Source organism: Chlorocebus sabaeus, chromosome 20, assembly GCF_047675955.1.
Source record: "Chlorocebus sabaeus isolate Y175 chromosome 20, mChlSab1.0.hap1, whole genome shotgun sequence".
Taxonomy (NCBI): domain Eukaryota; kingdom Metazoa; phylum Chordata; class Mammalia; order Primates; family Cercopithecidae; genus Chlorocebus; species Chlorocebus sabaeus.
In genome coordinates, this window is record NC_132923.1 from 105279208 (window position 1) to 105302527 (window position 23320).

The following is a 23320-nucleotide window of genomic DNA, read 5'->3' on the forward strand; positions in this document are numbered from 1 at the left end:
AACTAATAAATCAAGTAATAGAGGTATGAGTATATTATTCACAGTTATGAAATTTAAAAAACTAACATGACAACAAACATGGTTAAAAACAAACAAAAAAACCATAGTTGTTTCCAGGAGTTGGGGGATTGGCAAATGATAGATAGCTTTAAACTTTTTATTTCTAACCTTCTACTGGGCTTGAATCTGCATTTCCATCTACATTAATTATATCTGAGATATTTTTTTTTTAATTAGGCAAGCACTGTTCACAATAGCAAAGACATGGAATCAACCTAAATGCCCATCAATGGCAGATTGGCTAAATAAAATGTGGTACATATACACAATGGAATACTATGCAGCCATAAAGAAGAACAAGCTCATGTCCTTTGCAGGAACGTGGATGGAGCTGGAGGCCATTATCCTTAGCAAACTAATGTAGGAATGGAAAAACCAAATATTGCATGTTCTCAGTTATAAGTGGGAGCTAAATGATGAGAACACGTGGACAGAAAGAGAAAAAAAACAGACCCTGGGGCCTACTTGAGGGTGGAGGGTGGAAGGAAGTAGAGGATAAGAAAAAATAAACATAAACATTGGGTACTAGGCTTAACAACTGGGTGATGAAATAATCTGTACAACAATCCCCGTGACACAAATTCACCTATATTAAAAACCTGCATACGGACCTCTGACCCTAAAATAAAAGTTTAAAAATAAAACAAAATAAAATTAGGCAAATAATCTAGATAAGTCTGACATTACCCTACTGGCTCAGGGACTATTGCGGTAGGATCAAGTTAAACTCTCAGGCAGGCAGCCAAAGCTCCTCGCTGCCACTTGCACCCACTTACCTCTGCTTGGGAGCCACAAGCATTGGCACCTCCTCCGGGAAGCCCTCAGGAGGAAGAGGGCGCCCTCTGCCGGGGTAGGAACGCCAGCACGCCTGGGGAGCCGCCCTTTGCGCACCATCAGGCACTCCGCCCCTATCCCTCAGCGAGGGCCTTCCTCCCCCGCGTCACGTGATCCCAGCTCCTTTTCAGCTAGTGGGTGGAACCTCAGGAGGGAAAACCCGGGGAAGCCCAGGTGAGAGCGACGGGACTGATGGGGCCCGGGTTTCCTGGATGCTGGGGGACTGTCCCAGTAAGGCTTGGGAACCTGGGTGGGGCGCCTTTCAGAACGGGAGCGATGGGAGAGAGACGGGAAGGGTTATGGGCACGAACCCCGTTCAGTATCTGCTCCTTGCGGAGTGTGAGAACTGGGAGAGAGACTGCTGGCCTTTCCACTTCCTGTGCGCCCTTGGGTGAGTGTCTTAACGTCTCAGAATCTCTGTCCTCACCTATGGCTGCCAGTATGCAATGAAATAAGCACATAAGTCATAAATAAATGGTATCTTAGTCGGTCCCATTTAAGCGAATTCGTGAACTTTCAGAGACAAGAAGACCCTGGAGGCCACTGTAGCTCGGCCCTGTTTGGAGGCAGGCCTCTGCGTCCTCACTCAGGACACCAGCTCCTGCTGGGTGCTCCCCTGCCTGGAGTGCTCACCCCTAGGCCTCAGGAGTGGAAGGGTCTGGGAGCGCTGGCTGGAAGAGGGGCTTCTCCCAGCTCCCACTGAACGGGCTGACAAGTCGGACTCTACATAACAAAGTCCCCTCTTTCTGTCTCTACACAGGGCCCTTGTTGTGCTTTTGGCCCAGGTAGGTGGACAGACATGTCCCAGGCGGGGGACGTAGAAGGCCCCGGTACAGGAGACCCCGTGTTGAGTCTCCAACACAACTGTGAGCTTTTAGAGAACATGGAAGGAGCCAGCTCCACACCAGGCCTGGCACCACACGGGCCAGGAGCAAGCTCTGGGCCCCGAGTCAGGGCTGGCAGCAGAAGGAAGATCCCCAGGAAGGAGGCCTGTCGAGGTGCCAGCTCCCAGGCTGCGGGTGCGGCTGGGGTCTGCCCAGGGCTCATGGAGCTGCTAGCTGTGGGACAGAGCCGGGGCTCGATGCCGGGTCCTGGGCTCCACTTGCAGCCGCCCTCGGTGCCTGCTCAGGGGAGAGCTCTGACCTCCAAGAGGCTCCAGGTTTCTCTGTGTGACATCTTAGATGACAGTTGCCCCAGGAAACTTTGTAGCAGGTCTGCTGGTTTCCCAGAGAGAGCTCTGGTCTGCAGGGAGAGCCTTGCAGGGCTGGAGGAGGTGAGCTGCCCCAAGCCTAGGGAGGCCAGAGACGGTGGAATGAGTTCTCCAGGGTGTGACAGAAGAAGCCCCACACTCAGCAAAGAGGAGCCCCCTGGAAGGCCCCTGACATCCTCACCAGGCCCAGTCCCTGTGAGGGTAAGAAAGAAATGGAGGAAGCAAGGGACTAATTCAGAGTGCAGGGAAGGGGCTGGTGGTTTCTTGTGGCTCGATCAGAGCCCTCCTGGGGACAACCTCCTCTCTGTGGGAGACCCTCCCCAAGGTGCTGACCTGGAGTCCTTGGGAGGCCCCTGCAGACCTCCTTCTCCAAAAGATACTGGGTCTGGGCCTGGAGAGCCAGGTGGAAGTGGGGCAGGATGTGCCTCAGGGACTGAAAAATTTGGATATTTGCCTGCTACAGGGGGTGGGGCCCAGCCAGGCAGCCCCTGTGGCCCTGTCTGGTTCCCAGTGCTCAGTGGAGGGGAGTCCCTCAGTTCAGCTGCACAGGCTCCTCCACAGAGTGCAGCGCTGTGCCTGGGGGCGTCAGCACAGGCCTCTGCAGAGCAGCAAGAAGCTCTGTGTGTCGTGCGGGCTGGCAGCGATGAAGGCCGGGCTCCAGCACAGGACCAGGAGGAGCTGGAGGCCAAGGCTCAGCCAGCATCCAGAGGAAGGCTGGAGCAAAGACTCGCTGACACCTGTGCCAGCTCCTGGGAGCACTTGGGCGGCCTCAGCTCCTCCCTGGACCCTGAAGCCAGCAGGGCCTGCTCAGGCCCACTCATGGAGCAGAGAAGATCCAAGGGCACTAAGAACCTGAAGAAAAGTCCAGTGCCCTGTGCCCAAGACCAGAGCACAGACAGAAGCTCAGACAACTCCCACCAGGACAGGCCGGAGGAACCCAGCCTAGGAGGCTGCCCCAGACTGGTGAGCTGAGTCTGAGAGTTTGGGATAGGAAGGGCCTGGCCATGTTTCTCAATACCATGCTTGGTGGTAGAATTTAATAAAGCTAAGCGAGATGGGCTCTTTGTGAACCTTCTCTCTCTCATCCCTGTTAACCAAACTGGGTAAAATGAGGCCCACGAGCTGGGAAAGAGAAAGTAAACTACATTCGCTGAATCCTTATGAGGGGTCATTATCTTTTGGAGTCAGTGAGTCCTGGATTGGAATCTTGCCTCTGCCCACTTCCTAGCTGAGTGACTGTGGGATGTTTTTTTAACCTCTCTAGGTTTCCTCTTTGTAAAAAAATGATACTAATTTCAGCTTCATGGGTTTGTTTCAAGGATTAAATGAGATTATGGTATAAAATAATGTACCTAGGCCTAGTGCAGTGGCTCACGTCTGTAATCCCAGCACTTTGGGAGGCGGAGGCAGGCAGATCATGAGGTCAAGAGATCGAGACCATCCTGGCTAACATGGTGAAACCCTGTCTCCACTAAAAATACAAAAATTAGCTGTGCATGGTGGCGTGTCCCTGTTCCAGCTACTCTGGAGGCTGAGGCAGGAGAATCGCTTGAACCTGGGAAGCAGAGGTTGCAGTGAGCTAAGATCATGCCACTGTACTCCAGCCTGGCAACAGAGCAAGACTCTGTCTTTAAGAAACAGAGGTGCCTAGCACAGCACAAGGCACAAGGTAAATTGCTTAATTCGTGTTAAATTTGCTTTTCTTTTAGTGTTCACAGTTACCCTGTAAGATAGGTGTTAGCCCTATATAACCAGATGGGGAAACTGAGGCTCGGAGGGTTAACAATATTCTCCAGGCTCACACAGCTAGGGAGTCAGTGCCCAGCTATGTTCCCTATATCACCACTTCCCTTTCCTTTGTTCTTTTCCTTATCATCATCATCATTTTATTAATAATCATAGCTAACATTTAAACACCAAAGGCAGAATAAGATTCTACTTGTTTTTGGTGCATATTTCTCACATAGTTGAATTTTCATCACGTTTATTGAATGTGCATGATGTGCTAGGTGTTTTTGATTTAATCTTCACATGACGTCCACGGAGGTGAGGTAACAGACCCAGCTGGTGAATGGGAGCAAGGGTACAAGGCCAGGCGGTCTGTCTTGAGATCTCACTGCACTGCCTTCTCTGTGTATCTTCTGTGTTATTGGCACAGTCGTAACAGCATCTGGCTTACTTAACATGTACTGGATATTGTGCTAAGCCCTTTATCTGCAATCTTTGTAACAATCCTATGAGGTAGACACTATTGACATATACCCATTTTACTGATCTGAACCCTGAGACTCTGAGAGGTGACATGAGTACTCAAGGCCAAACAGCCAATTAGTAAAATAGAACCAGTGAGCTGTTTTCCACTATGCATCAAGTCTTTTTATCTCTAAATAGGTTCCTGTTATGCCTTATTGTTCCAGGACTTTGCTTGGTTTTGTAAGTTCTGTAGTATTTGAAGATCTTTCCCAGTGGGTTCACCTTGTTCTGCCGAATTTGATCTTTTCCTGAGCCCTGCATCATAAGTGTCTATGGATGTATTTGTCACAGCCACAGGTGCTGTCAGGATGAGGGCTGGGACTTCCTCTTCTCATTTCCAACCGCTGTAGTCTAGTTAGGAGCATGAGCCCTGGAGGCCAATAGGCTAACGTTCAATCCTGACTTTGCCGCTGTCTGAACAACCGAGGTGAGTGGCTTCACCTTTTCAAGTGTAATTCTCTCATCTGCAAAATGTGGGTATGAAGAGTACTTACCTCCTAGGGAGGTGGTGAGGATGAAATGAGATGACACATGTCTGACATTTAACACAGTGCTTGGTGCAAGAAAAATACCCAAATAGGTTACCTGTTAGCGACATAAGCAATTTCGTCCTGCTGTAAGTAACGCAGAGGTGACCATCCTTGTGCGTCTGGCTTCTCCCTTCTTCACATGATTTATTTGGACCAGATGCCCAGAATTGGGATTCCTGGGTCTGCAGCCTTTGAGGGGGCTGGTGTGAGTGCAATGGTGGAGCCAGCTTCCTGCCTGGCTTGACTGGAAGCAGCCCACGACTGCTGGCTCCTCCAGGCTCCATCCTTGACTCTGCGGCACAGCCCATCATCCTACAGCTTTCCAAACAACTCGTTGCCATGACAACCAGTACCAGCTGAGGGAGAAGAATTGAGTCTGGGCTGTGACAGGGACAGGCGGGTGGTTGCAGACAGGGCTGAGTGGGGCCTGGGCAATGGGGGGCACAGTGCCGGCTGGTCTGGAGCCCCGTTTAGGGCCTTAGCACCTTCCCCTGGAGATAGCCTGGCTTGTAGCAGGGGCAGACAGAGAGGTTCAAGGTCAAGCTCTGCCTCTTATTCCAGGGTGACTTTAGACCTGTCTTTAGACATTTAGATGAGTTTAACTTTTTTTTAATTATTATTTTTTTACTTTTCTTAAGCTCAGTGGCAAGAAGACTTTATTACTGTTTTTTTTAATTTACTTTTCTTTTTTTTTAAAGGTGGAGTCTCGCCCTATCACCCAGGCTGGAGTGCAGTGGAACAATCTTGACTCACTGCAACCTTCGCCTCCTGGTTTCAAGGGATTCTCCTGCCTCAACCTCCCGAGTAGCTGGGACTACAGATGTGGGCCATCACGCCCGGCTAATTTTTGTATTTTTAGTAGGGACAGGATTTCATTATGTTGCCCAGGCTGGTCTCGAACTCCTGACCTCAGGTGATCCGCCACCTCGGCCTCCCAAAGTGCTGGAATTACAGGCGTGAGCCACCGCACCTGGCTGCAAGAAGACTTTAGACATTTAGAAATGTCCCTTCTCTGAATCTGAGTTGCCTCCTCTATGAAGTGGAGAGAATGAACTGGGCCCCAGAACTGCCAGGAGTCTGATATCAGAGGCTGGCCATGTTGTATTCTTCCGGCATGAACCAGAGACTCTTGCAGGAGAGATGGGAGGGGACTGGATGCCATTCTCTTGTCCATCCTGGGCCCCACAGTGGCCAGTGAGGTTTAGAGCTGCTCTGTGGGTAGGAGAGCAGTGGGTGTGGGGAGGGCAGCTCTGTCAGTGACCCTGTACTGCTCTCAGTCCGCCCGTCATCACCAGGGAGGCACACAGCTCCTCTGGCCTGACCCAGAATCCCTGGTTCAAGGTATGCTGTCTGCAGCTGCGAGGTGTCAGGAGATGAGTAAAGGAGGAGCATGTCTTCCCAACAGATGAGCAGCCTAAGAAGAGCTCGTTTCATTAGTGTGCTTACTATAGACTGAGAGCTTCATATTTTTTTTTTTTTTTTGAGACGGAGTCTCGCTCTGTCACCCCGGCTAGAGTGCAGTGGCCAGATCTCAGCTCACTGCAAGCTCCGCCTCCCGGGTTCCCGCCATTCTCCTGCCTCAGCCTCCTGAGTAGCTGGGACTACAGGCGCCCGCCACCTCGCCCGGCAAGTTTTTTTGTATTTTTTAGTAGAGACGGGGTTTCACCGTATTAGCCAGGATGGTCTTGATCTCCTGACCTCGTGATCCGCCCGTCTCGGCCTCCCAAAGTGCTGGGATTACAGGCTTGAGCCACCGCGCCCAGCCGAGCTTCATGTATCTTATTTAATCCCCACATTAACCATTAAAGGTCAATGTTGGCCGGGCATGGTAGCTCACACCTGTAATCCCAGCACTTTGGGAGGCCAAGGTGGATGGATTGCTTAAGCTCAGGAGACCATCCTGGGCAATGTGGCAAAACCCTGTCTCTACAAAAAATATAAAAATTAGCTGGGCACGGTGGCGTGTGCTTGTAGTTCCAGCTACCCGGGAGGCTGAGGTGAGAGGATCACCTGATTCCAGGAGGTCAAGGCTGTGGTAAGCTGTGCTGGTGCTGCTGCCTTCCAGCCTGGGCAACAGAGTGAGACCCTGTCTAAAAAAAAGAAAAAAAAAAAGTCAGCATTAATATCCCCATTTTACTGAGTAAGAAAACTGGGATTCCGAGAAGTTAAGTGACTCACTTGGGGCACATACTGAGTAAGTGGCCGAGCCAGGATTTGACTCCAGTCCTGCATAGCTTGGGTGTTTATGGGGCTTTATTATAATTTGTTGAACAAGGAGGGGGTCTCGTCCAGGGATCTTACAGTCTAGTGGGAGGAGAAAGCCACTAACCAGAGAATTGAAATACAGTCTGAAGCCCAGTGGGTCATGGATGTCCAGAGGGGAGGGGAGGGCAGAGGAGGGGGCTGTCTGAACTGGGTCTGGGCAAGGGAAGTAGGTGTTCAGCAGGTGAGAAAGTAGGAGAGGCTTGCTAGGAAGAAGGCAGTGCTCTGCAGGGCTGCATTGCAGGAGGCAGCTTGGAGTGTTGCAGGAGTGGAGGGGTAGGTGGGGGTTACAGGTGGGACAGGAACCAGGTGGGAGAGACCAGCAAGGGCAACATTGCTTGAATGGAAATGGAGAGCCTGCAGGATGGTCGAGTGTCAGGATGGCCTTTCTCCAGGGCAGGGACCAACGAACTTTATCAACACCAGCATTTACAGAGAGAGCTTGTTCTGTTCCAGGCACTGTTCTAAGAGTCTCGAGTAATGATAATGATCCTTGCCCCAACACCATGAGGTAAATACTGGTATTATCCTCTTGTTACTGATGAGGAAACTGAGGCACAGAGAGATTAAGTAACTTTCCCAAGATCACACAGCTCCTAAGTGTTGGCACCAAGTATCCCCACTGCATGAATATGCCCCAATTTATTTATTTGTTGACTCCGTGTGGACATTTGTGTTTTTTTGTGTGTGTTTTTTTTTTTGCTACTACATTTGGTGCTGCAGTGATAGTTTTGTATGGGTTTTGGTACATAGGGGCAAGAGTATCTCCAGGGAATATTTTCCGGGGTGGAATTGCTAGGTTATAAGGTGTACACATCTTCAACTTAAACAGTGCCAGATGTTTTCTAAAGTGGTTGAAACAGTATACACCCCCATCAAGCAGTGTATGAATGTATGAATGTTCCAGTGACTTCTCATCTTTGCCAACCCTTGATAGTTATCAGACTTGGGTTTTTTGCTGAAATGGAGATATGCTGCAGTGTCTTAATGTTGTTTTAATTTAACTTTCACTGCCCTCTTACTAAGGAGCATCTTTTCATGAATTTTGGTTATTCTTGTTAAGTCTTTTCCTTAAAAAGTTTTTGTTGTTTAACTTTCCCTTATTGATTTGTAGGAGGAGTTTTTTTTTTGTTTTTTTGTTTTTTTTTTTTTTTTGAGACAGAGTCTCCCTCTGTTGCCCAGGCTGGAGTACAGTGGCATGATCTCAGCTCACTGCAAACTCCACCTGCCAGGTTCAAGCGATTTTCCTGCCTCAGCCTCCTGAGTAACTGGGATTATAGGCGCCCGCCACCACGCCTGGCTAATTTTTGTATGCTGGTCTCAAACTCCTGACCTCGTGATCAGCCCACCTTGGCCTCCCAAAGTGCTGGGATTACAGGCGTGAGCCACCGCGCCCAGCCATTTTTTAATTGTTTTGTTAGAGACAGGGTCTTGCTCTGTCACCCAGGCTGGAGTGCAGTGGTAAGATCATAGTTCACTGCAGCTTTGAACTCCTAGGGCTCCAGAAATCCTCCTGCCTCAGACTCCCAAGTAGCTGGGACTACAGGTAAGTGCCACCATGCATGTCCAGCTAATTTAAAATTTTTCTCTTTTTTTTTGAGATGGAGTCTCGCTCCCTTGCCAGGCTGGAGTGCAGTGGTGCGACCTCAGCTAACTGCAACCTCTGCCTCCCGGGTTCAAGTGATTCTTCTACCTCAGCCTCCTGAGTAGCTGGAATTAGAGGTACCCGCCACCACGCTTGGCTAAATTTTTTTTGTATTTTTAGTAGAGACGGGGTTTCACCATGTTGGCCAGGCTGGTTTTGAACTCTTGATCTCAGGTGATCCACCTGCCTCAGCCTCCCAAAGTGCTGGAATTACCCCCTGGAGTGAACCCTTTTGTACTCACACTTAACCCTAGCCACCATGTGTTATCTTGCCTGAAAATCAGCAAATATTCATTTAATATCCAAATTTGCAATAGTTTCATAAAGATGACAAATTTTTAAAAAATTAATTAATTAATTTTTTTTGAGACAGAGTTTTGCTCTATTTCCCAGGCTGTAGTAGCATGATCTCAGCTTACTGCAGCCTCCACCTCCTGGGCTCAAGCGATCCTTCTGTCTCAGACTCCTGAGTAGCTGGGACCACAGGCATGTGCCACCACGCTCAGCCAATTTTTGTATTTTTTGTAGAGATGGGATTTTGCCATGTTTTCCAGGCTGGTCTCAAACTCCTGAGCTCAAGCAGTCCGACCACCTTGGCTGCTCAGAGAGTTGGGATTACAGGCGTGAGCCACCGCACCTGGCCAACAACTTATTTTTATAACTTGTCTTTTTAAAGTCAGGATAGTAATAAGGTCCACACTTTGGGATTGGTTGATGTTTCTTTTAAGCCTTTTAAACTATAGGTTCTCCCTCCATATCTTGTTTTTCCTTGCAGTCTTTTTGTGTGTGTGTGTGAAGAAATTCGATTGTCCTAATTTCTTATTTTTGCATCGCTGTAATTTTTGTATTGCTGTAGTATAGTTAAACTTGTTCCTCTGTCTTCGCTTTAAGCTGTGAACTGGTGGTTGAATGTAGAGGTTTGCTTAGAATTGGATGCAGTTTTTAGCCCGAACTACTTCATAGGTTGGTGGTGTATTCTTTCCATCAGAAGGTACATGTCTCCTTGTACTACTTTATATTTATTGATGCTATTTTATATATATGTGTGTGTATATGTGTGTATATGTGTATATATATATTTTATATATATGTGTATATATTTTATATATATATATATATATTTTTTTTTTTGAGACGAAGTCTTGCTCTGTCACTCAAGCTAGAATGCAGTGGTGCGATCTCAGCTCACTGCAACCTCTACCTCCTGGGTTCAAGCAATTCTCCTGTCTCAGCCTCCTAAGTAGCTGAGACTACAGGCACCCACCACCATACCCGGCTAATTTGTGTATTTTTAGTAGAGACGGGGTTTCACCATGTTGGTCAGGCTGGTCTTGAACTCCTGACCTCAGGTGATCCACCCGCCTCGGCCTCTCAAAGTGCTGGGATTACAGGCATGAGCCACTAGGCTCGGCCTGTTTTGTGCTTTGCATATGTTTTGCATTTCTACACTTTCTCCCATGTAAAAACACAATTGAGTTTTGTTTATTGTTTTTGTGTCCAGAAATCTTGCTTTTATTAATCTATATAATTTATCTATTTAGATTTTGTTTGTTTTCTGTGTAGACAATCGTATGTAGACAAATGACAGTTTTTGTTATTTCCTTTCCAATTCTTTACATCTCTCTTCCCTTCTCTTTCCTTATTGTGCTAGCTGAGACTGTTAGTATAATGTTGCATAGAAGTGGTGATAGCAAGGAACCCATGACTTGTTCTGGATTTTAAAGGAAATGTGGTCATCATTTCACCTTAAGTATGACACTTGCTATGTTTTTTATATAGATGCTCTTTATCAGGTAAAGGAAACTCCCTTTCTTCCTGGTTTGCTAATTATTTACAATTATTATTATAATTTTTACAATTACAATATTTATAATTATTATTATTGCACAGTGCATTTAATCAAATATGTTTTTTCCATTTCTGAGATAATAATATGATGTTTATCCTCGAATTTATTAACATTAATTTAAGGAGTTAGTGGGGTTTTTTTTTAAATATTAAGCTTTTTTGAATGTTAAGTTCTTGCCTTGCTGGAACAAACCCAATTTGGTAATGCTATATCTTTTCCATATTTTGTGAATTCAATTTCATGTTTTGTTTGGGGTTTTCAGTGGGTGAATTAACTGGCCTGAAATGATTTGTTCTCCTACTACCCTTCTGGGATTTTGGTATCAGGGTTTTGCTAGCTTCATAGAATGAATTGTGGATTATCTTTTTGTTTCCTATTCTTTGGGATAATGTAATTAAGATTTGAATTATTTGTTCTTTGGGCATTTTGATAGAATGGCTGGTTAAAAAAAAGTATGGACTGATGTTCTCTTTAAGGAAGGTGTTTCCTTCCGTATGAATTCAGTTTATCTTGTGGCTATAGGTTTATCCAGTGTTGTTTTTCTCTTGAATCAATTTTGGTAAGTTATACTTTTCTAGATGTCTATTTGTTTCATCTGAGTTTTCACATTTATTGGCATGTTGGCATACAGTATTTCACAATAGCCTCTTTAAGGACTGTGCATTTGTAATTATACATTCCAAATAATAGCCAGTTATACCTCCTTTCTGTTCCTTAATCAATCTTGTCAGAGAATTGTCAGTTTTTTCAAAGAACCGATTTTTGGTTTGTTCATCCTCTCCATTGTATGTTGTCAATGTCGCCTTCCTTTCAGTTTATGCTACTATTTATAAAGTCTTAAAAATTATGTTTGGTTCATTAGTTTTCTGCTGTTTTTCCTTTGTAATAAGTCATTTAAAGCTGTAAAGGAACCTTTTAATTATCGCTTTTGCTGCATTCATAGAATTTACATACAGTCTTATTATCATTCAATCTCAATATTTTATCATTTTTAATCACAATTTTTCTTTGACCTGTGTGTTCTTTAAAAGTTTGTTTATTTCTTTTCTTTCTTTTTTTTTTTTTTCTTTTGGAGACAGAGTCTAGCTCTATCCCCCAGGCTGGAGTGCAGTTGTGGTATCTTGGCTTACTGCAGCCTCCACCTCCCATCTTCAAGCAATTCTCATGTCTCAGCCTCCCGAGTAGGTGAGATAACAGTTGCCACCACGTCTGGCTAATTTTTGTATTTTTAGTAGAGATGGAGTTTCGCCATATTGGCCAGGCTGGTCTCAAACTCCTGACCCCAGGTGATCCGCCCACCTGGCCTCCCAAAGTGCTGGGATTACAGGCATGAGACACCATGCCCGGCTAAAAGTGTATTTCTTAATTTCCAAACTGATCTTTTGTTGCTTTTGCCTTTATTGCCTTCTAACTTAGTAATATTGTGGTCTGAGAAGTTGGTCTTTATCTGAGTTATCCAGTCTGATAGCCGCTGGCCACTTGTATCTATTAAGCACTTGAAATCTGGTTAGACCAAATTGAGATGTACTATAAGTGTAAAATATACACTGAATTTCAAAGACTTAGTACAAAAAAATGTAAACATTTCATTAAGAGTTGTTTATGTCTGGATGAGGTGCCTCACGCCTGTAATCCCAGCACTTTCGGAGCCCGAGGCAGGCGGATAATAAGGTCAAGAGTTTGAGAGCAGCCTAGCCAACATAGTGAAACCCTGTATCTACTGAAAACAAACAAACAAACAAACAAATTAGCCAGGTGTGGTGGTGGGCACCTGTAATACAAGCTGCTCAGGAGGCTGAGGCAGGAGAATTGCTTAACCTGGGGAGCGGAGATTGCAGTGAGCCGAGATCACACCACTGCACTCCAACCCTGGGCAACAGTGTGAGACTCCGTCTCAAAAAAAAAAAAAAAGTTTTCCTATCAATTACATGTTGAAATGATAATATATTGGACATAGTGAATTAAATAAAATACAAAATTAATTTTGCTTTTTAAAATGTGGCTACCAGAATATTTAAAAGTATATATGTGGCTTCTGTTTCAGTTGGGCAGTGCTAAGCTAAAAAAGTCTTTTGAAATGTGTTGATATTTGCATTTTGACCCAGGCTTTGCTCAATTTATATATATATATGTTACATATACTGGAAAAGAATATGTATTATCTAGTTATTAGGATTAATATTCAGTGTATATTTATAAATATGTACAGATTAAGCTTGTTGATTTCATTAATTATTTTTTATTCCTACTGATTATTTTGTCAGCTTTATTTATCAGTAGTTAGAGAGATACATGAAATTTTTGTGCTATCATGATGGATTTGTCTTTTTGCTTATAGTTCTACCATTTTTTGCTTTATAGTTTTTGAGCTTATGCTATTAGATGCTTATAAGTTTAGAGTTGTTATAGCTTCCTGGTAAAACTACATATCATTATGTAGTCAAGTCTTTGCCTCTAATGATTTTTTGCCTTAAAGTCTGTTTTATCTGATTGTTAATATAGCTACAAAACTTTATTTTGGTTGGTGATTTACCTGTCCATATATTATTCCATTTTGTTATTTTAACCTTTTTGCATCATTATGTCTTAGAAATGGGTCTCATGAAGATTTTATAATTGTATTTTCTTTCCTTAAAGGTCTGATAATTTTTGTATTTTTCTGAAGTATTAGTTCATTTACATTTGTTGTGGTTACTGATTTATTTACATCTACTCCTACCATTTTATTTCGTGCTTTTTTTTGAGCCACAGTCTCACTCTGTTGCTGTTGATTAGGCTAGAGTGTAGTGGCGTGATCATAGCTCACTGCAGCTTTGATCTCCTGGGCTCACAATTCTCCCACCTCAGCCTCCCAAGTAGCTGAGACTACAGGTGCATGCCGCTGTGCCTGGCTCTTGAAAAAAAAATTTTTTTAGTAGGGCCAGTGTCTGGCTATGTTGGCCAGGCTGGTCTCGAATTCCTGAGCTCAAGCAATCCTCCCGCCTCAGCCTCCTAAGGTGGTGGGATTATAGGCATGAGCCACCGCACCCGGCCTATTTTGTGCTTTGCGTATGTTTTGCATTTTGGCACTTTCTCCCTTTCATTGCCTCCTTTTGGATTATTTTTTCTTACTCCTTTTTATCCCTGAGTAGTTTAGATGTTTCCTATCCTCAGTTTATATTTTTTTGGTGGTTCTCTTAGAAATTTGAGTACAGGCCAGGCTCGGTGGCTCACACCTGTGATCCCAGCACTTTGGGAGGCTGAGACCGGCAGATCACAAGGTCAGGAGATTGAGACCATCCTGGCTAACACAGTGAAACCCTGTCTCTAATAAAAATACAAAAAAAAAAAAAAAAAAAAAAAAAAGCCGGATGTGGTGGCGGGCGCCTGTAGTGCCAGCTACTTGGAAGACCTAGGCAGGAGAATCGCTTGAACCCGGGAGGTGGAGGTTGCAGTGAGCCGAGATCATGCCACTGCATTCCAGGCTGGGCGACAGAGCGAGACTCCATCTCAAAAAAAAAGAGAAAGAAAGAAAGAAAGAAAAAAGAAATTTGAGCACAAATAACTAACTTATCAAAGTATAAAGGTAGTTACAATGTTTATCTTCCTCCAAAATGATATAAGGATCTTGGAATGCTCTACTTCCAAGTGTGTACCTTTCCAATTTGTGTGTTGTTGTTATCCAGTAAATTGGTCCTATCTCTTTTTTTTTTTGAGACGGAGTCTTGCTCTGTCACCCAGGCTGGAGTGCAGTGGCACGATCTCGGCTCACCGCAAGCTCCGCATCCTGGGTTCGCGCCATTCTCCTGCCTCAGCCTCCCGAGTAGCTGGGACTACAGGCGCCTGCCACCATGCCCGGCTATTTTTTGTATTTTTAGTAGAGATGGGGTTTCACTGTGTTAGCCAGGATGGTCTCGATCTCCTGACCTCATGATCTGCCCGCCTTGGCCTCCCAAAGTGCTGCAATTACAGGCGTGAGCCACCGCGCCCAGCTCTTTTTTTTTAAATCCCCAAATTACACAGTTATTATAGTTTCATACAATCAGTGTTTGTATGGATTTAACAACATCTTCATCATTTTCTTTGCTCAAAATTCTTCCTTTTGTCTCAGCTTTTCTATCTGGAATTGTTTTTCCTTCCTTCTGCCTCAGGTTTATCTTTTAGCATTTTGTTTATTAAGCAAAACAAAATTATCAAGAAAAATAACAGCTCTCAATTTTTTTCTATATCTTTCTTTGTTTCTTATTCTTGAAAAGTGTTTTGTCTGGGTTCACAATTGATAGTTATTTTCTTTAAGCACATTGAAAATACTATTTTTCTATGTTTTGCTTTTCATTATTACTATTGAGAAAGTAGCTGTTAGTCTAATTGCCATTCCTTTATAGGTAAAATGTATTTTGGTGAATGGGATCATAGAATAGTAGCCAAAGGTATGGCCTCTAGAATCAGACTGCCTGGATTTAAATCCCAGCTCTTTGGTTTTCTAGCTGTGTGACATTGGGCAAGGTGATTAACCTCCCTGTGCCTCTGTGTGCCTTAGTTTCCTCTTTTGTAAAATGGGGGAGATAATAGTACTAGTACCTCATAAGATTGTGGTGAGGATTAAATTAACTAATATGTAAAGCACTTGCCACAGACAAAGCACATTTTAAGTGCTATTCAAGTGTTAGGTATTATTTTTTCTCTTTATGCGTGTAAGGATCTCCTTATCATGAGTGTTGATGTGTCTAGGTATGAATTTCCTTTTATTTATTCTGTTTGAGATTCACTGAGCTTTTTGAATGTGTAAATTTTTGTCTTTTATCAATTTTGAAAAATTCTTAGCCCTATTTCTTTAAACACTGCTTCTACCCATTCTCTTTCCTCTCTGCTTCTGGAACTTTAGTCCTTCCTTCCTTCCTTCCTTCCTTCCTTCCTTCCTTCCTTCCTTCCTTCCTTCCTTCCTTCCTTCCTTCCTTCCTTCTTTCCCTCCCTCCCTCCCTCCCTCCCTCCCTCCCTCCCTCTCTCTCTCTCTCTCTCTCTCTCTCTCTTTCTTTCCCCCCTCCTCCTCCTCCTTCCTCCCCTCCCCTCCCCTCCCTTCCCCTCCCCTCTCCTTTCCTTTATTTTGAGACAGCGTCTTGCTATGTCACCCAGACTAGAGTGCAGTGGTGTGATCACTGCTCACTGCAGCCTTGACTTCTAGGGCTCAAACAATGTTGCCATCTCAGCCCCCTGAGTAGTTGGGACTACAGGTAGACAACACCACGCCTGGCCGGTTTTTTCTTTCTTGTTTTTGTAGAGACGGTCTCGCTATGTTTCCCAGGCTGCTGTCGAACTTCTGGCCTCAAGCAATCCTCCTGTCTTGGCCTCCCAAAGTGCTGAGATTACAGGCGTGATGTGTCTCTTAGTGCTTCACACAGTGTCTGTGTGAAGATTCTGGATAATTTATTTAAATGTGTTGTCCAGTTAGCTAATTTGTTTCAGCTGCATCTAATATGCTAGTAAACCTATATGTTGAGTTTTTAAATTTTAATTAGGATTGTTACATTTTTCATTCCCAGAAGTTGTGTTTGGTTCCTGATCAAATCTGCCTGGTTGTTTTTTGTAGTTTTTTTTGTCCTTCACTCATGTGTTCGTGTCCTCCTTTTATTTCTTCAAACTTACTATACATACGTAGTTTGTATTCTGGTCTGATAGTCCTTCGCTCGCCTCATTCTCCTGCCTGTTGTTTTGGAGCCTCATAACGTGGACGTTAGGACCCCTGAGACGGGCCAGCCAGAAGGCTTTGAACTGTGAAGGGCTGGTCCTGATATTTTTCCTGTTGCTCTTCTTCACACACACCTGTTTTCTTTGTTTTTTCTCCCTCTTTCTCAATTTACTTTTTTGAAAGGCTGATTCATTTCCATGGTTCAAAAAAACAAAAAAAAGTGAAACTCATCTTTCCCGGCACCCAGTCGCTTCCCTACTGGCAGCCTGGGTTATATAGGTTTTTGCAGATACTTCCTGTGATATTTTATGCGTATTCAAGCAAATACAAATTTTAAAATTCATTCTGCCTGTCACGCGAATGGTAGCATACCACACGTATTGTTCTTAACTTGTTTTTAATAAAAAATATGTTTCTGGTTATAAAAGAAATACATGCTCGTTTTGAATAACATGAATACCCAAGTGTCTACAAGTAGAAAGTCAAAGTCTCCCTGGAATTTCATTCCCCAGAGATAACCTCTATTATGTATCTATAGATATATATTTACATAAATGGGTTTATGCAACAGATATTCTTCTGTAACCTATTTTTTCTTTTTCTCCCAATAATACTTCATGACATCTATCCATGAATCTTTCCATGTCTCCACATAGCCCCACAGCTAAGTGCTTGGGCTTTGGAGTCAGACAGAGCTAGGTTCTAATACTAGCTCTGTAGCTTAGCAGCTATAGGACTTTTCACATCCTCTTGGAGCCTCAGTTTCTTCATCTGTAAAATGGGGATACAAACAGTATATACCTCATGGTGTCGTTCTGAGACCTTAATAGCATGAATGATGTGCTTCCTGTGGGGTCAGATACTTCACAAGCCCTCAACAAGTGGTAATTTTTATGATGACTTCCTTACCCTTTATAAGCCACATAGAATTCGTAGTGCGAAGTGTCACCATTTATTAACCATTTCCCTTTGATGAGCCTTTTTTTTTTTTTGAGACAAAGTCTCACTCTGTTGCTTAGGCTGGAGTGCAGTGGTGCAATCTTGGCTCACTGCAACCTCCGCCTCCTGGGTTCAAGTGATTCTCCTGCCTCAGCCTCCCGAGTAGCTGGGATTACAGGTGCCTGCCACCATGCTTGGCTAATTTTTGTATTTTTAGTAGAGATGGGGTTTCGCCATGTTGGCCAGGATGGTCTTGAACTCCTGATCTCAGGTGATCCACCCACCTCGGCCTCCCAAAGTGCTGGGATTACATGCGTGAGCCACCACACCCAGCCTGATGGACTTTTTAAAATTAACCATTTACCCTTTGATGGACAACTTTTTTGCTATAAGTACAACTCAGTGAACACTGAACACATACCCTTTCAACAAGAATGTCTTCTTTTTGTGAATTCCCTGCCAGGGGGTGGCTGGGTCCTATGGATTCTAATCTCTGCATCCTCTTTCTCTCCAAGGAGGAAGTGAAAATACCCCATGGAGTGAAGCTTGTGTGTTACGTAGGTTTTTACATTTTATTACTGCTTTTCTTCCTCCGCTTCCTCAGGTGGGGTGGAGTGGCAGGGCTCCTCCACAGTAGATGTGGAGATCCTACCCCCACCCAGCCTGCCCTGCCCCAGTGGATCCTAGTGTTCTCCTCCCTCTATAATGTTGGATCTTAGACTTTTAGTTTCCTGCAGACCTTGGAACCTGACCATTTCATGATCATTCATTCAAGGATTATTAGTCTTCAGACTCACCTACTTTTTAAACAATCCCCTATGGTTTGCAATAAGTGAAAAGAATTGAAACACACTTAAAATGGGCTAAAAGCCTAAAGAAAGCAAGAAAAGAGGAAGGAGAAGGGGGATCTTGTTACAATAACACTTTACTCTCTACCAGTCCTGTAAAGGTACACCTGCCAGGCTCAAAGTTAACACTGAGCTTCCTGGCAGCCATAGCAAAAGGGGGAGCAGGATAGACTTCATAGTTCATTAGAAGAACAAAATCTGTGCACCTTGAAATGGTCATGAAAGGATTTCTTTTATCAGCAATAGAGGAGTGATCAGCAGCCTTACAGAGTGTAAGCCTTACAGATGACTGCATTTGGCTGCTTCAAGGGAGAGGCAGACAAGTCAGTGACCCCTGAAAGGGTCACGACAGAGCTTTGAACAGGAGGAGGTGGAGTCAGAACAAGGCGTGTCCCTTCTGATGAGATGCATCTGTGGTCAGAAGGAGGGTGAGAGGGTCCTGGCACAGAGTCCAGCTAACTGTGAATGTGACTGGGGGTTAAGGGGGAAGTTGAGAAAGGATGGGGATGGAGACAGGCTCCTCTCTTGGGACAGAGGCTAGCCAGGTAACAAACATTCACTGAACACTATGTGCCAGGCCTTTTCCAAGCATTGGGAATTCAGGGGGAACCAAGACAGGCGTATTCGCTATCCTCACGGAGCTTATAGTCCAGTGGGAGATTACAATTACAGCTGAGGCGAGCACTCTGAAGGCGGGGACAGTGGCTGGCCCTGCTTGCTTCTGAAGTGCGATCTCCCTCGTAGCTGGGTTCCGGGCCAGTGATCCAGCTCCTGGGGGCCGTCAGCCACGGCCAGGCAGCGGGGCAGCTGCCACCAAAGCTGGAGGTTCTAGAGGACTTGATGGAGGTCAGCTCACCCTCACCTGCCCAGAGGCTCAGAAGAAAGAAAAGGCCCATGGCGCAGGGCCCCGCTGGGTGCCAGGTACAGAACAAGCGATGCCATTTAATCCTGCTGAGAGAGGCACCTTCACACCTGATTCACAGAGATGTCCCTGAGGCTTAGACAGAGGGTGCCACTTGCTTGCGGTCATTCAGAATAGCCAGAGGCAGGGTTAGGCCCCAGCCTGCATGGCTGGCCTGGGCTCCATGTGTACTTCCTTCTGCAGCTCTGAATTCAGGGTGGACTGGCGGAGGGAGGGGCTGGGCCTCCAGTGCATCTGGGGAGGGAACAGTCCCTGGCCTCCATTTCCAGCTAACTAGCTTGTCTGCTCCCTGCCCCAAGGTTTTCCAGCCTCCTCCAGGAGGCACAGCAGGGGACCCTGGTGGCCTCTCTCACCCCTTCTACCCTCCAAGAAGCGGTTCCCTGGCCCTTGGCGACCCCACCTCGGACCCTGCGTGTCCCCAGGTGAGTGCTTCTGCCCTGGCCACATGCCTCCTTCGCTGGAGCATGGGTCAGAGAGGATGTGGGAGTGGGGAGGTGACTAGAGGAAGCAGTGTCCACTGGGCTGGAAGGCCGGGCCCACCAGCACAGCCTCAATTCCTCATGCCTCCCCCACAGAGTGGCCCAATGGAGGCTGAAGAGGAGCCTCTGCTGGAGCGGGCAGAGGACTCAGGTGAAGGGCCCTGGAGGGAGCCTCCTCTGCTGGTCCCTGGCTTCCAGAGACTGTTGGGGTCTGGGGAGGACAAGGGCCCAGCTCCTGGCCCCAGCCCCTGCTACAACTCTTCTCTCCCCACATCCCATCAGCCTGTAGCTCCTCCCCAAAGGGGTGGGGGCCACTGGCTGCCCCGTCTTGGCTCCCAGATGGATAGAGGGAGGGGTCTAGGTCTTCGAGGGTAGGACCCCTCTCCGGTCTGCCTAAGCCCATCAGTCTTGAGTCAGCCCCCTCCCCTTCCCCCTGGTCACCCCTGGGAGCTTGTGACACTCTCTCCCCACAGCTCAGCTCCAACAGGAGAAGCCATCCTTGTATATCGGGGTGCGGGGCACTGTTGTCCGTTCCATGCAGGAGGTGCTGTGGACTCGGTGAGACCTTGCTCCCCACTCCCCTGACATCCCAAGGGCCGCCCTCACATGCCCCCGTCTCCGGGGCCCTGCCACGTTCTAAGGGCTTCTGGGTGTCTGGCTAACCCTGTTTGGTAACTGTGCCAGGTCTCTTGCCCACACAAAGAGCCAGTGGAGAGCTGAAATTTGAAGCTGGGTCTCTCTGGCTTTAAGGCTGTGCTTCCCCACTCAGCTGCTGCAGTTCTCAGCCTGGGCTCAGGTTCATCCACGTCAATATCACCCGCAGCAAATACTTTCACACAGTGAGAGGCTGTGCTGGGAGTGGCTCAGAGATCTGAGCCCAGAGCTCTCATTTGCTGATGGAGAGACCAAGACCCAGAGAGGGTCAGACTTTGCAAAGTCCACATAGCAAGTCAATGACAGATGACACCGAGGGCCAGGGCTCTGTTCCCTCCCCCGACTCCTGCCTTACTCTGACCTGATCCCAGCTTCCTCCCCTCCATACATCCTGTGGGCCAGAGATGGGGCATGAGTTGGTGAGTCAAACAATCGTGTTTCAAATCTTGCTTTTGCCACTAATTACATGGCTGTGAGTAAGCCCCTTATTTTCTTTGAGCCCTAGTAACCCCATCTGTAAAAGGCGAATGATCCTATTTCCTCCTCACAGAGTAGGGGTGAGAATAAGTAGGTTCCTGCAGGGAAACACCCATGACAGGAACAAGTTGGCCCAGACCCTGCTGCCCACCCATTTGCCTCCCTCTGGGGTTAAGTGCCTGGAGAGCCTCCTGGGCTCAGTGCCCCCCACCCTGCCCTGGCCTCTACAGCCTTCGGGAGCTCCCAGACCTGGTGCTGAGTGAGGAAGTGGTGAAGGGCATCGCTGCTGGCATTGAGGCAGCCCTCTGGGACCTGACGCAAGGCACCAACGGCCGGTACAAGACCAAGTACCGCAGCCTGCTGTTCAACCTGCGGGACCCCAGGAACCTGGTGAGCAGGGCTTTGGGCTGGGCCAGGTCCCCTCTCTGAATCTCAGAGCCCCTGCAGGATGCTACAGTGGGGGAGCTGTTTTAGCGTGTGGTGCAGCCTTGCCCCCTACCCCCACAGGACTTGTTTCTCAAAGTGGTTCATGGAGATGTCACCCACTACGACCTGGTACGGATGAGCTCGATGCAGCTGGCCCCCCAGGAGCTGGCCCGCTGGCGGGACCAGGAGGAGAAAAGGGTGAGTGCTGAGCCCAGTCAGGATGGGTGAGGGGATGTGGGGGCAGCGTGGGTGGCCTGAGGTTGGAAGAGGGAGAGACAGAGACAGAGAACGAGGGAGGAGGAATTCAGAAAGACAGAAACAAGGAAACAGAGAAGGCAGACAGGGAGTCAGAGAGACCCTCCCCACAAGAGAAACAGGAGAAGGGGTGGAAATGAAAGGGACTGGGGATGGAGAGCTTGGTAGAGATGTGACACACTTGGTTTTCAATGGAGCTAGACTGTGGGGTCGGGGGCTGGGGGAGGACTGTGGTGAGATCCGGAGTCTGGAGTCCTGAGGTACCTCTCTTCCTATCCCAGCTTCAGATGCCCTGGAAAAGACTGGAGGTCTTCCTGGTACCCCAGGTTGAGGGAGGGGCCCCATAGCCCCCGGGATTCACAGCTGTGTCCCCATGTACCCTGTGGCCGTGGGTCTCTCCCTGCCTGGGGTCTGCTCTGTGACAGGGGAGCTGTGGCACTGAGCAGGCTTTGGAGAATGCTCACCTCATGTTTGTTGGTGGCCCAGTGAGAGAAGAAGGGACTGATTTAGGGGCTGAGGCCACTGGGATGGGGCGAGGCACTCCAGCCCCTGCTCTGGAAGACACTGAACTGATTAGAATGAATAACCAGAGTCCATCAGGTGAATCCGTCCACTAGAGGCTGAGCTTCTGTCCAGGCTCTGTGGGGACCAGGGATCAGGACCGGCTTTATAATTTGCGGGAGCCAGTGCAGAATGAAAATGTGGGGCCCTTTGTTCAACAACTGCTAAGAATTTCAAGGTGACAACAACAGAACGCTAAACCAAGCGTGGGCCTCCTAAGTGCGGGGTCCTGAGTGATTGCACAGATCTCATGCCCACGAGGCTGATCCCTCCAGACAGGAGCAGACCCCCTGTCCTCCAGGGGTTGTTAGAAAAGGAGAGACAGGTTTTTGGGAAGCATTGCAGGTAGAGTGACATTGATCGACAGTAAGACTCACAACTAGCATTTACTATGAGCCATGTTCCAGGCTAAGCACTCTATATATGTTGTTTAATATAGTGCTTTTAATTAAATTCCTACAGAGCAGATAAACTGAGGCTTAGAGCAGCTAAGTGCTTGCCCCAGGCCATACCATCTTATGAATTTTATTAATGGCCCAGTGGGAACTCCAGAGCCTGCACTCTTTCAGCAACACCACACTCTTCTCAGAAGAGGATGAGGTACAGTCAGAGGTTGAATTGACCTGGGATGAAAGCAAAATCCAGGAAGGCTTCCTGGAGGAGGCAGGACTTGAAGGGTGAATCAGTGGAATATGGAGAGGTAGTGCTAAGGGTGGAGGGCTTCCCAGGGGAAGGGTATGATGGAAGTAGAAGTGTTGAGGAGAGGGAAACCACAAGAGAGGAGCCTCAAGGGAGGAAAGTGAGCACTTGGGCTTTTGATGGCCAGACGTCCCCTAATTGGGCTCAGCTTGGGCTGCTCCGCCTCTTCAGGGCCTGAATATCATTGAGCAGCAACAGAAGGAGCCGTGTAGACTTCCAGCCTCCAAAATGACCCACAAGGGCGAAGTGGAGATCCAGCGGGACGTGGACCAGACGCTGACCCTGGAGGATCTGGTGGTAAGTTGGAGCGTGACCTGGTGCTGGGCAGAGCCCATGCCTGGGGGTCCCACGCCTCGCCTCACCAGCGGTGTGGCCTTGGGCATGTCACCTGACTGCTCTGAGGCCCACTTTGTTTGTGATAAAATAGGGACCGCGATCCTTAATGCATAGGGGAACATGGGGTGGGACAGTGCTGCTGGCACAGGCTTGCCAGTGCCTTGTCACTGTCGGTCCTCCTCCTTTTGGCCTTACCCCAAGGTCCCCACATGAGTGGTATTAAGTCCCATCATCATAGTCATCCCCAACCTCAGGCATTCTGCCCGATCTCTGCTGGGAGCAGCAGGCTGCGCTGTTCCAGGCAGTGACTTTTTCAGATGGAAGGAATGAAGACCCACTGTATTCAGTGGATTGGTTAAGGGATGCTCCAGGCAGGGAACCATCCGGTGCCCTGGCAGTCCATCCAGAGGGCCTCC

The 23320-nt window shown here is 47.1% G+C and overlaps 1 protein-coding gene across 2 annotated transcripts in view; it reads left to right on the forward strand.

Moving 5' to 3' along the window:
* Nucleotides 1–996: 996 nt before the first annotated feature.
* The window catches only part of SPOCD1 (SPOC domain containing 1), a 28088-nt gene continuing 5764 nt past the window's right edge, over nucleotides 997–23320 (forward strand). The window contains exons 1-10 of one of the 2 annotated variants that reach the window (XM_007979618.3): nucleotides 997–1068; nucleotides 1655–3067; nucleotides 17763–17804; nucleotides 18840–19016; nucleotides 19317–19439; nucleotides 19593–19647; nucleotides 19970–20054; nucleotides 20858–21017; nucleotides 21135–21251; nucleotides 22740–22865. In XM_007979618.3, coding sequence (XP_007977809.2) covers nucleotides 1694–3067; nucleotides 17763–17804; nucleotides 18840–19016; nucleotides 19317–19439; nucleotides 19593–19647; nucleotides 19970–20054; nucleotides 20858–21017; nucleotides 21135–21251; nucleotides 22740–22865 — 2259 coding nt within the window. In that variant the 5' untranslated portion in view covers nucleotides 997–1068; nucleotides 1655–1693. The remainder of the gene's footprint in view (nucleotides 1069–1654; nucleotides 3068–17762; nucleotides 17805–18839; nucleotides 19017–19316; nucleotides 19440–19592; nucleotides 19648–19969; nucleotides 20055–20857; nucleotides 21018–21134; nucleotides 21252–22739; nucleotides 22866–23320) is intronic. The other variant, XM_037993753.2, reaches the window with a different exon arrangement.